This window comes from Podarcis liolepis, assembly GCF_965112155.1.
Source record: "Podarcis liolepis genome assembly, chromosome: 1".
NCBI lineage: Eukaryota > Metazoa > Chordata > Lepidosauria > Squamata > Lacertidae > Podarcis > Podarcis liolepis.
The window spans coordinates 48,882,633-48,896,022 of NC_139554.1; the positions used below are offsets into that span (position 1 = coordinate 48,882,633).

General features: G+C 39.2%; 1 protein-coding gene across 39 annotated transcripts in view; it reads right to left on the reverse strand.

Annotated features, from left to right (window-relative positions):
* Window positions 1–13,390, reverse strand: part of GPHN (gephyrin) — a 239,996-nt gene that overhangs the window by 17,912 nt on the left and 208,694 nt on the right. For 28 of the 39 annotated variants that reach the window (XM_083460142.1, XM_083460138.1, XM_083460130.1 and 25 more), the window contains 7 exons: window positions 12,801–12,938; window positions 10,980–11,072; window positions 10,280–10,335; window positions 9,570–9,689; window positions 7,395–7,453; window positions 7,067–7,220; window positions 5,312–5,433 (listed from right to left, as the gene is read on the reverse strand). In XM_083460142.1, the coding sequence (XP_083316268.1) occupies window positions 5,312–5,433; window positions 7,067–7,220; window positions 7,395–7,453; window positions 9,570–9,689; window positions 10,280–10,335; window positions 10,980–11,072; window positions 12,801–12,938 (742 nt within the window). Of the gene's footprint in view, window positions 1–5,311; window positions 5,434–7,066; window positions 7,221–7,394; window positions 7,454–9,569; window positions 9,690–10,279; window positions 10,336–10,979; window positions 11,073–12,770; window positions 12,939–13,390 lie in introns of all 39 variants that reach the window. The other 11 variants (XM_083460125.1, XM_083460145.1, XM_083460131.1 and 8 more) reach the window with 1 other exon arrangement.

Here is a 13,390-nt window from a genome sequence, read left to right on the forward strand (position 1 = left end):
CCCATTCTGAGGGCATAGGCGTCTCTCCACTGTGAACATACATTGATGCAGTATTCCATATCCATTGGTCCGGACTATGTTCTGTATCCAATTTCTACTTCCTGTCGTATTTACGTTTTTTTCAACCTTATCTTATCCATATAACTTCATTTTTGTTTTCCAAAATCTCAGCTTTATCATTTGGTTGCTTCATTTCTCCATACACTTGTATAGTAGGTTCTTCCATTTCATCAAATGTTCCTTCTACATTTGCCATAGCTTCATCTCTCAGCCCTACCATAGTTTCATTTCTCAGTCCTTTGTCATTTAGATCCACCATGTCATTTTTGATCCCGTTTCCCATTTCAACCATTGCTTGTTTAGTTTCATTCCTCATTTCATTTACTCCTTTTAATCTTGTCAATTTTTAATCTGTTTTTTCCTCTAAAACCTCTATTTTTCTGTTAATAAACTTTGTTAGCTCTGTCATCATCTGCTTAAGAATATCCACAGTAAGCAAGGACCCTGAAGTTCTCCTTCTTTATCCCACCTCTTCCCCTCCTTCTGCCTCTCTCTTTTCTCTTCTTGTAAGTGGCATTCTGAATGTTGAAGCTTTTCCTGCTTCACTTTTAAAAATTATTAGGAGTTCTGTCTCTAAACAGCTTCTGCCACTTCAGCAATTTCACAGCTTGCAAAAGCTTAACTTTGTCTACACTGAGTGACAGCAGCTCTCCAGTGTTTCAGACTGGGGGGTCTCTCCCAGGCCTGCTTGGAGCTTCTGCGGATTAAACCTGAGATCTTCCGCATGTAAAGCAAACACTCTATCATTGAGCCACAGCACTGCTTTGAGTCATGGCTCTTCCCCTTAAAATAGACAGAGAAGCATTCAGGGCTGCTCCAGCTATTGGAATTAATAATAAAAGTTTAATACTACATTTTCTCAGAGTTTCAATAAAAAGAAAATTCTAAATGTGACCTCCTTGCCTTCATTGCTTTATCTAGGGAAGGGTGGGGGAGGCATAGTAGACAACTGCAAACCAGAGTCCATGTGAGGAAACCTGAGAGCTTGTGGGGAGGAAATGTGCAAGCCCAAAGCTTTTTACCAACTTCCTTACTCCTTTCCCCTCTCAAGCTCCAAGATCCCTTGGATTCTTGATCCCTACAAGTCATTCCTCCACCCTCTCCAGCCAGTGTTTGTGGAACATAAAGCAACTGGTGAGATTATGGTTCAGGAGAGGAGGTAATGTAGGAGAGTGAGAAAGCCTATCAGATGAGCCATGGGGTACACAGAGGTCTGGGAGATGCAAAACTGCACTGGGATTCCTTGTGGCAGTGAGGACATTAAAGCCTCTACTTCCTAGTGATCCCGATGCAGCCAAGATTGCTGCCCTTATACTGATATTAGGCCGTGATATTTTGCAGCAAGAGGTGAGGGGAAGGAAGCTTTTGCAGCCAAGGGTTCCATGGGGCCTGTGGTTGCCTGCATATGGTGTTTGTAGTTAATAAGGAAAGAGATGTGTGTTTGTTGGGGGGAACAACTCTCAATCATATTTTAAGTGATTCAGTGAGCTTGAGAAAGGCATATACTAATGGAGAAAGCTAGGGAGGCATTTGACTGCCTGCTAGTTGAATCTCTAGCTTGTGGCTCTTGATGGAACTGTTTACTTTCAGTGGCACAGACGATTAACATGCCTGATATGTTCCTTAACAATACAGAAGTACTCTTATTGATAAAATCAAAATAAATAATAAAAGTTGAAATTATTTTCTGTTTTCACATTCTAAAATAAGCACTTTCAACTGTTTGCTTCAAGCACTTGTTTCAGATACAAATGAAGTGCTTCATGTTAACCATCCTCCAAAATAATTTAATGCTTTGAGTGTAATTACACTACACCACATAAAGAGGTCAAGTTAAGCAAAAAGACAAAATTAGTGTCCTGTGTACATTAGTCATGCTCTCAGAAGTCACTAAACAGCCGGAAACAGTGGTGGCTTGTATTTCATGCAGATAACTTATTGAATATTGTATTTCGAATTTCCAAATGTCTAGAGACTGACATATATTCATGATTAAAAAGAATAGACTAAAGGAGAATACAAGACTTTTATGTATTTTACTGCTAAAACTATCCTTTTTTTATTTATAACCAGCACCTAACAGATTAGCTTAATGCAATAGCTGCTTGTCTCAGTGTCAAAAGATTCCTTGCAGGTGAGAATTTCAGGCTAGTGTGCAAACTGTACATTTCATAACAACTATTAAGCATGATAGACATGGAAACTGGGCCACCGTCTTAATACAGAGATTTATTTTTAATAGATTTTATTTTCAATAACAAAATATTCAAAATGGAGTTAATAATTTTAATGGTATAAATATACTAAGATGTGATTGATATGGGAGAATCTGATTTTGAAGATAAGGGATTCTACAATTGTGGACTCGTGGCCCAACCCAAATGATGCTTACTCAAGAAGTGTGCTTAAGATCACAGCCTTAGAAACAATTGCTGATCTTCTTTAAAAAAATAAGGGTGATTTATAAAGAATCTTGTCTATGATAAATGTATTCAACTATATGTGTGCCAACTTATTCACCAAACATATAAGAGAGATTTATAGTGATAGGCTGGGATAATAATAATAATAATAATAATAATAATAATAATAATAATAATAATAATAATAATATTTTATTGGTTATAAACTGTTAGCATTCCAAGAGCTGCTTAAGGCCTGCCCCCCTAAGGAAGTTTCAAAAGATGTCACCATGTTCAATGCTATTTACTCCCAAGCCTTTTTTAGGATTGTAGCCTTATAGACTTAAGGCTTATGGGTATAATACTTAGCACTTATTCAGCATATCTAAAAATAAGAGATAATTTTGTAGTGCTTGTATTGGTGACACCTTTAGTTTGATACTAATTGTTTAAACTGTTTAATCTTGGGCAATGATAATCCTATTACAAATACAAATATAGATTTGTCAGAACATTCTGTTTATCTCACTGATGACAACGGTCATCATGTATCCAAGAGAGACACATGTTTAATTCCTATCTACCTTTCTGAAAGTCAGCCAATAAAGTGATTTAAAACCATATTATGAATAGTCCCAGGATGTCATTCCCCAAACCAGAAGTTTTCTTGAAACACTTGGAATATAACAAACAAACAAATAACAATAGTTTCCCCCCCAAAATATTTCCACAGTTGAAAGCTTAATGTCTAAGTGGGTCATTATGGAGACTGAATAATAAGTATAGTTAACTATCATGTGAAAAAATATCTGATGAGTCATCACGTGCCATAACTAATAGACAGGGTTTCTTTAAATTTCAGTATTAAGAAATATGTTGGAATGTCATATTTTATATTCAGTGACATGTCTAGACAGATTGTTCTTTTATTAGTCATTATTGACTGAAAGCAGACCAAATAATCAGGAAAAACTCAAGCTGTGGAAACTATTGCGTTTAAGAGCTCAGATGAGAACACACTTTCAAATGTAAACAAGCAATAAACAAAGGTATACAATAATGACAGATTATGTTCAGGAGACACAAATCTATAATAAGTATTCAGAAATCCATCTAGATTTTCAGATGCTCCCTGAGAAGTAATGTTGAAAATGGCATGTACTTTTTCAACTAAACATGCAACAACAAAATTAATGATGTAAATACAGTTGTGGGAAAAAGAAAGTGCACCCTCTTTGAATTCTGTGGTTTTACATATGAAGACATAATAACAATCATTTTGTTCCTTAGCAGGTCTTAAAATTAGGTAAATGCAACCTCAGATGAACAACAACACATGACATACTACACCATGTCATGATTTATTTAACAGAAATAAAGCCAAAATGGAAACGCCATGTGTTAAAAACTAAGTACACCTTATGATTCAATAGCTTGTTGAACTCCCTTTAGCAGCAATAACTTGAAGTAATTGTTTTATGTAGGACTTTACATTTTCTGTTTTCTACCTAGAATAGGCTTAGCGTAGTGGTTATAGTGTGGGAGACCAAGGTTCAAATTCTCTCTCAGCCATGAAGCTTACTGACCTTGGGCTAGTCACTGTTCTTGGACTAACCTATTTCACAGAATTTGAGCATAAATGGGGAGGAGGAGAACTACATACTCCACCTTGAGATCCTAGGAGAAGGTGGGATATAAATGGAATGACAAACAAATACATTTTAAAAACATTTCACGTTTGATCTTGCCATGACAGCAGCACTGCATCATCACACACACAAGCACCATATTCTTCATTGGTCTACCATCATATCGCCTTGCCATTTCTCCTGCCACTCAGCTCTTGTCTAAACTCATCACCTTACACAGAAAACTTGACACAGATTTATGGGGTTTTTTTGCCCCCCCCCCAGCCTGTGCATCTGGTGGGGGGCAGTTTTGCCAATGCCTAGGTATGCTTCTGGCTATGGCCATTCTCTAACATCCTTAGGACTTCAACTTTTTGGCCTTTTCTTATTCTTTCTTTCTTTCCTTCATCTTTTCTTTTTCCCTGTCTCATTAATTGTATTTATTTATTCACCACACATATATCTCACCTTTCATCCAAGGAGCTCAAGGTGGCATTCATGGTTCTCGCGCCTTCTCATTTTATCCTCACAACAACCCTGTGGGATCGGTCAGGTCACCCACCTGACTTCATTGAAGATTTGAACCCTGCTGGTCTCCCCATGTCCTAGCTGGTATATCTATCAGTCTTCTTCTTTCCCCCCATCTCTCAGTACATTTCTATGTGAATCTATCACACAACGACATTCTCTCTACTTCAATGATGATAATCTGCATATCCCTCCACAAATTTTTGCATCTCTCTCACATGTGCCAGTGAATCTACGTCATCCCAATCTACCCCATCCTTGGCTCTTAGATGTGCCTGTGCCTGCATGCCCCCACCCACCTTACAGTTAGTCCCACCCCCCCATCTCCTGAACCTTCCATCCCTTACAGGCTTGAACCTAACTTAGCATCCCAGTTCAATGAAGTCAAGCACATTCCCGTTCACCATCTGGGAGAGGTGGGTGGCAATGTAGTTTTTTTTTAATCAATGGAAAGAACTTTCTGCTCTTGCTTAAAAAGAAATTAGTTTGGAAAACCCATAGTGGTAAGGAAAAAGTCTGAACCCACAAACGGCTAAAGCTCCAAGTTGTTGAACTCCCTAGTCAGAGAGGAAGATATTTCTCTCTGCAAGAAATCAATTCTGCTTCCAAGGACAAAATACGACATTGTCAGATATTTTAAAATAACCCCTGTATGGAAAATAAGTCAAAGAGTTATAAACATGCAGTACATACTTATCTCCCACAATCCCCAAGTTGATTGTTGGGTACCCATGTTCTTGAATTGTTGCTAGAAGAGTTGAACGATTACTGTCTCTGATCTTTCCTGGTAGCAGGTCATCTTCAGGATTCAATAGCTATAAAACCAGAATCAAAATACCTGAATATTCACCTTCACAGTGAATAAAACATAAAACAGATGTAGATGTTTTGATATTGGACTACTGCAACGTGCTCTAAATGGGGCTACCTTTGAAGGTGACCCAGAAACTACAACTAATCCAGAACGTGGCAGGTAGACTGGTGACTGGGAGTGGCCGCTGAGACCACGTAACACTAAAAGACCTACATTGGCTCCCAGTAAGTTTCCGAGCACAATTCAAAGTGTTGGTGCTGACCTTTAAAGCCCTAAATGGCCTCGTCCCAGTATACCTGAAGGAGCGTCTCCACCCCCATCGTTCAGCCCGGACACTGAGGTCCAGTGCTGAGGGCCTTCTGGTGGTTCCCTCACTGCGAGAAGTGAAGTTACAGGGAACCAGGCAGAGGGCCTTCTCGGTAGTGGTGCCTGCCCTGTGGAACGTCCTCCCATCAGATGTCAAATAAATAAATAACTATCAGACTTTTAGAAGACATCTGAAGGCAGCCCTGTTTAGGGAAGCTTTTAATACTGGATGAATCATTGTATTTTAATATTCTGCTGGAAGCCACCTAGAGTGGCTGGGGAAACCCAGCCAGATGGGCGTGATATAAATAATAAATTATTATTATTATTATTATTATTATTATTATTATTATTATTATTATTATTATTATTATTAATTTTATTTGACTTTCTATTCAGATCATAAAACGATAGTAGATTTAGTCTGTAATATTCATTTTGTTGGGAAGTATGCTTTATGTATTCAGGATAAGGATTATGTTACCAGTATCTCAAATGGAGCTGTTTGAAACCAAGTAACTATTTAGAAATATAATTAAATTACTTTGCTCGCAACAATAAAATTCTCTATCGCAGAATGTGCCCATTACTATTGGACTTATTGAACACTGTGTATGAATCAGCATTTGTGGTTTATTTCTGCCAAACAACCCATGGCAAGCTAATAACAAACTTTGTTTCTCTCTGATCTGAACTATTCATTGAGTTGCTACCTTGTTAAGACCAAGATGTTGCTGGTAGTGAAACCAAGGAGAGGGAAGAGAAATCTTGGTAGTGGGGATGTGGGAAGAAGGGGTAAGTCTGAATCTTTTCATCACAAGTGTTCTGTATGTTTGGTATAAACACTGCTTCGCATCAGGCCGTCTCCAAACCATGAACTGTATCACCCTTTCCCCATCCTCTTTGTCTCCTTCTACTTCAAATCTCTAGCACCCAACCTCTGCTTTTTGTTGGGAATTTCCACCTTTGACCATAGGTGTATAGCTGTAGTATTTCTTCTATTGAACACTGAATTACATCTCTTCCTGGTCAGCGTCGCTTTCTCAACCAATGTCCCACCTCTTTATTTTCCAACCCATGTAAGTTTATCTTTGGTTTTAAACATTTGGGTAATGGTGGTTAATTTTTTACTTTTGCATTAAGTGCATACATATAAAGTAAATATAGCACATTTACAGAATCTTCCTGTGAAAGCAGGCACAAAAATAATAGTTTTTGGCAGAAAATCATCATTAACATTGGAAACAGTCCATAAAAAGGTGCTGGCAGCTTTAGTCAAAATACAACTGCCATGCTTGCAGAAGTTTGGTTAGCAGATTTTTCCTTACTTCATTCCCTGTGGACATTACTGCAACCACTGGAAACTTGTTAACTTCAACTTCTGTTACTCCAACAGTTGCTAGGAGACCTATCTCTGATGGACCCATATGGGTTCCCTTGGCCAGCACACATTCACCTCTTTTAATGTCATGTCCTATAGGTCTAGAAATGCATCAGAAAAGGAAAAAAAAATGGATTCAAGTTATCTGACCAAACACCAAGCAGGGCTGATAAAACTTATAAAATTTCAAAAGCTATTTATGCTAGAAACATATTAAACTGCTATTTTAGTTTTCAAAAGCAGTATGCAGTTGTGAAAACACGTAATTCACTGACCTGATATCTTGGCCTGGTCGAGCCTGCACCAGAATGCGCACCTCAAGTTCTTCGGTGCCCTGCAATAAAAGAAACAAGCTTTCTTAATATGTGTTAAACAAAGTTAAATAAGGTACTGTCTCTTATCAGGCTTCATTGGGTATGAATGAAACTCAAGGTATGTTATAGAACGTTCTGTTCATATCAGATTTAAGCTCATATAATTCAAACATACATGCAATATTAGAGTTACGTGTGTCCAATTTATGCATGACTGCAACTGCACACATCACAGCAACCGCTAAGTGGCCAGAAAAGGGTGCGGAACAGGAGTGGGGCAGGGGTGGAACAGGCTTATGCCCGCTCCACCGTCACACGCAGTGACCCAGAATGCGACTCGCATGTAAACTGGGGGGTTGCCTGTATTGCTTTAAAAACGTGTTCTAAAGAATGTTAAAATCCTACTGTAGTTTTGAGTCTATTGTGCTGGAAAAAGTGATTAATTTCCCACTGTGTCTTCTTTATTTGATTCAGAATATTAAGAAGAGCTGGGCTGTATTGAAACGGCGTTTCTATGCGCTCTGGCTTCCATCACAGTGTCCTATTGCACCAGAAGCAGTTTCGTCATGCTGGCCACATGACCCAGAAAGCTGTCTGTGGACAAACGCCGGCTCCCTTGGCCTGAAGCAAGATGAGCGCCGCAACCCCATAGTTGCCTTTGACTGGATTTAACTGTCCAGGGGTCCTTTACCTTTACTTATTGAAACTAATATTGAAACTAATAACAGTTTACATGCCAGCTCAGTAATCACGAAACATAAAGGAAAAAGCTTAATTGCTACACACCTAAAGGGTAGTTTTGCATTGACATCACAGGGTCATCAGGTGGAGCTCTTGCTCCACCTGCTGGACAACAGTAGGAGAAAACTCTTGGGAAGTAGGCAGCTCCCATTTCAGTTTTGTGGATTATCCAAGCCTGAACAGCCATCAAGGTCACACACATCATTAAAGGAAACAACCTAGCTGCCTGCTTCCCTAACTCTAATTTACTAGAATTTAAGAAGAGCTGCTGCCAACTGGGCTGTAAAAACATCAAAACATCATGTTGCAGTCCATACTAAGGTGTGGACCCTATGTAGTCAATGTAAAACTATCCTTCAGGTACCCATTGTACATTTCCCCATTGACATCATAGTTTCATTTTGTTGGGAGATACAAAAGCTTTCCCAATTATGGTAGGTCCTAACAGCAACAATATGCACCATGACTGTGGGAGGGCCTGCTGCTTCTGCTTCGGTGAAAACATCCATTTTATAGTGCCTTATAAATGTGCTGGGAGCTCAGGTATCCATCCCGCATACCAATGCAAGGGTAAAGAAGGCCACTGAGGCAGCTCCTTCCCCAGTAGAGTGAACTGCCATTGCTATGCAGGCGCGTATCCATCTGAGCAATGCAGATGGCATTGTTTTCTTGCTCAGAATAGGGGTGGGAAGAAAGGAGCAAAATGTGTCTCCGTTTGTCTGAAGTCCTTAGTTCTGAAACTGAAATGGGAGCTGCCTAGTTTTTCTTCTGTCTTCATCTGCCAGATGGAACTAGAGCTCAGCCTGATGACCCAATGTTAGTGGGAAAATGGATGTGTGGGGAAGGATATACCTCTCCTTCTCGTAGTGATAAGCTGACAGACAGGTTGAGAACCAATTATCTTTTAAAAATAAAAAATAATAAAAATACTCTTACTACATGTGGTAAATTCTGTGAACCGCCCTGAGACCCCCAGGTATAGGGTGGTATATAAATTCAAATAACAACAACAACAATAATAAGGGGTGGATTTTTAAGGATTCTGGAGGGATCTCTTAAGCATGCAATTGCTAAAGCTTTAAATAGCACTTTTGAGACCTATGTAGTATAGGATAAATGAAATATCTCAGTCCCCCGTCTTCCAGTAGTCCCTCATCCTGCTCTCATGAGTCCTAGTCATTACCTGCCTCAATCCAATCAAGGCAAAATTAATGATAAAAATTCAATGCAAACAAAAGCAAGAACAGAGATTGCAAAATTGCACAAACTGTCATTTGTTTCAAATGTGTATTTCTATGTATAGCCAAACTTATTTGATTACAGACTGCTGAGTGATTCTCTGGAGCCATGCTGCTGTACGTAGCAGGAACAAGGATTTTTAACGTTCTTACTCACATCATCTGATTCCCTGATGAGTTCTGTGTCTTCCACCTGCACCACAGCGTCAGCACCACAGGGTATTGGAGCACCAGTTGTAACTCTCATTACCTGACCAGGCATTACAGTTTGAGTTGGCTGAAAAATATCAGGGAATGTAATTTTAATTGTTTTAAAGGAACAAGAGGTCCCAAGAGGCACTAAATTATGCAGAAATAACTTGGAATGAAAAAAGTCTTTCTATTAGTGACATTTTTTTACCAAATTTTGATTAGCTCTGTTCACATAAAGACAATTAAAACAAATTGCATATATAAAAACAATTTAAAAATTATATTTATATAAAACAGTTTAAAGCAACAACAGTGCATACATAAAATCAATAGAGACTTGCTTTTGACATGGTATGGAATGGACCTGCTAATCAGATGGTATCTGTGGGATACCTTCTCCTTTATAACACAGTGAGTTTGCAGGGTGTATGGCACTCTTTTAGGTATCCTGGACCCAAGCTTTATAGAGCTGTGTATACCAGTACTAGCCCCTTCAGCCTAGCTTGGTAACTAATTGGCAGCTAGCGGCTGACATGCTCTCCAAACTAGGCTGTCTATAGGATCATCACAAATTATTTATACTTCCTTTTTAAAAGCAGTGAAATGTGTATTGTACATCATATATTAGGGGAAAACACTTTTCAACAAAGGAAAATTAAAATATAGTGCACTCACTTGTTCACCAGCTTGGGATTCCCCAATGATGAAACGATCCCCAGGTCCATCAGCAGCTGTTAATAATACAGCAACAAGATAATTACAATTGTTGCTTAAACAGACATTAATAGGATTATTACTATTGTTCTTTACTTCATAACTCTTCCTCCAAATCCAATTGGCAATTATGATTTCTATAGATTTTTTTTTTTTAAAGTGAAGAGTTTATCAAGTTGTTCCACATCTCTCTCCCTGTTTTTATTACTGATGCACACCAAGCAGGACTCCTTTTCCATTATAAGATTCTGGATTATCCAAAATTTACTGGTGTTGAACAACAGCACTAGCAGTTGAGAGGGCTGACTGTGTATCCCACATTATGTTGGCTGGAAAAAGGTCAGAAGAGGGGACAGCTCTCAGATATCTCTTCCTTCTCCTTCATGTTCCTTCACCCTGGGTGCTAATTAAAAAAGCCCCCAAAGAACAATATTGAGTAGAACACAGCTCAATGCTTCAAATAAAGTTACTTTTAAAGGTATGTACGAAAAACATGTAAAGACTATTTGTGTTTGTTCTGTAACTAACCTGAATCAATTTCATAAAGGGAAGGACTAACGTGCCCCCTTGCCCTTTGGGCACCACTGAACATGTAAAGCAATCTAGTGTAAAGCTGAACTCTCAAAAACATTATTTCATGGTCAAAACCACGAGTATTTACCTCTGACAGCATAGCCATCTTTTACTGAAGCTGGGAAGGGTGGTAGGTTGTCTTTTGCATAAACATCTTGGGCAAGGACTCTGCCCATTCCATCTAATATGAGAGAGGCAAAATCTTTGTTAGCAAACATTGACTGCAAAACAGTTCCAATGACAAACTAAGTTCATATGTGCACAATACTGCTAATACTGCTACTGTGTGGTCCTCCAGATATTGTTGGACTCAGCCCCAGCCAGCATGGCCAATGGAGTTGTGGTCCAGTAACATCTGGAGGGCCACAGTTTCCTGGCATAAAAGCAGCTTTCAATTTATGTCAATGATAATTAGTGACTAGAGAAATTCAGTCTGGAACAGAGGTAAAAGATTAGATTCAGCTAGCCATCAATTTACATTACAATTAATATGGAGATAGTGAGAGCAAGGACGTCAACCTCTTATTTACTTATCTATCCTTTGTTCAAGGAGTGCAAGAGGGTGAACAAACCTCCCCAACTGTATTCTATCCTCAGAAAGCTATGATTTTTTTTTGGGGGGGGGGGGAACTTATTCAGGAAAAAGAATACTGTATATCACATGCTATTCTTAGCTGTGAGCATAACAGCAGCATTCATGATGAGCATTTCCTCCCCTAGTTTATATCCTAACTGCTGCTACCTTCTCAATCACCTTGCCCAAAAATGGTTTATTGGTGCCTGGGAGGTAGTTAGCACAGACTTTTTTTGTGACTGGCTGCACCACTATGCCCTTCAAGGCAGTGGGTACACATCACCATGTAATAAAGTGGTCACCACACCCTTCGATTCACCCAGTCAACCCTCCACAGCTGACACAAAGCAGCCAGGATTGATGTGGGTCAAGACGGCATGTAATAGGCTGCAGAGCTACAAGTGTCTTGTCCACATCTTCAGCATCAATAGCTGAAACTAACAGAAGAAAATTGTATACGATGGTATATCAAGACACCTCAACAGACGTGTGTCATTCAAGTCCACATGAAGACAGGTGATTTCTTCCCTTCAAAATTCCCTGCAAATTTGACACAGTAGGTCTCTGAAGGCTCAAAGACTGGGTTAAAAATGGCAGATGAAAGCAACCTTGTATCACTTGGAAAAGTTCTGTTGGATGGGTATTTGAGGTGGCAAAATAGGCCTTTTTGCTATAGTTTCAGGCCTTAGCAACAATTGTGGTTCATCTCTGCTATTTAAGTCACTAATTTGCTTCTGATTGGGGCTGTCCACACACAGCAGTATATGTACATAGTTGCAATGAAATATGTACATTTTCATTAGCCAATATTTCAGATATTTTCATACTTTTGTCATGATATTAATCTCTACTTGAGCTTCAAGAGACTAAACAGTGAAGCAGGGTTCCCATGACCAAATTGCAACAATTCTAAGCTGTAGGCAAACCATTCTCTCAAATTCAGTCCCCTCATATGCAATATGGGGATAGTAACACATCCACTCCAACTAAATAATTGTTGTAAAGATTACCAAGATGGGGGTCTGCTTTGCATGTAATGCAACTAAGCCATGATTTATTAGACCACGGTTTACTAGATTGTCTAAACCCTGTCCTGTAGCTTAAACATTATTTATTAACCATGAACAAATCACGCACAAAAGCCATGATTTGTTTCGTTGGTTTATCAACCTTGGGTTATGTTACCAATGGATTAGTGTGATGTGAGAACTTGGCTCTTGTATATAAAATGTGCCGAACGCTAAAGAGCTATGCACTACACAAAAAGCAAGTAAATAAAAATTCAACAATGCTCCCCTTCTTTACTTTCTGGATGTTTGAGGTTATATGAAATACCTCGATAATTTATTATTTCTGTTCCAAGCACTGGGGTCATCTCCAGCACTGTGATGAAGGCTTTGTCCATAGATGTTAATGGAAATGGAGACATACGGTGTCTTCTTGCCACCTTTGTAATGTCTACAGCACTATGACCTGCAGAAGATGAATATGTATGTTAGGGGGAAAAGAAACATGGTATTTTCTCAGGAAGATAACACTGTGATATAAACATTTCGCTGCCCCTTAACAGTTGCTTGCCAACAATACAGTCGTACCTTGGATCCCGAATGCCTTGGTACTCGGACGTTTTGGCTCCTGAATGCCGCAAACCCGGAAGTGAGTGTTCTGGTTTGCGAACGTTCTTTGGAACCTGAACGTCCAATGTGGCTTCCATGGCTTCTGGTTGGCTGCTGGAGCTTACTGCAGTCAATTGAAAGCCGTGCTTTGGATTCCAAACATTTTGGAAGTCTAACAGACTTCCAAAACAGATTCCGTTCGACTTCCAAGGTACAACTGTACAGCACACAGTACTCTCACATAGGGCCTAAATGTGCACTCTGGGCTCCATCCTTCCCAACAACTGCCAGGTTGTACATGGTTGTATG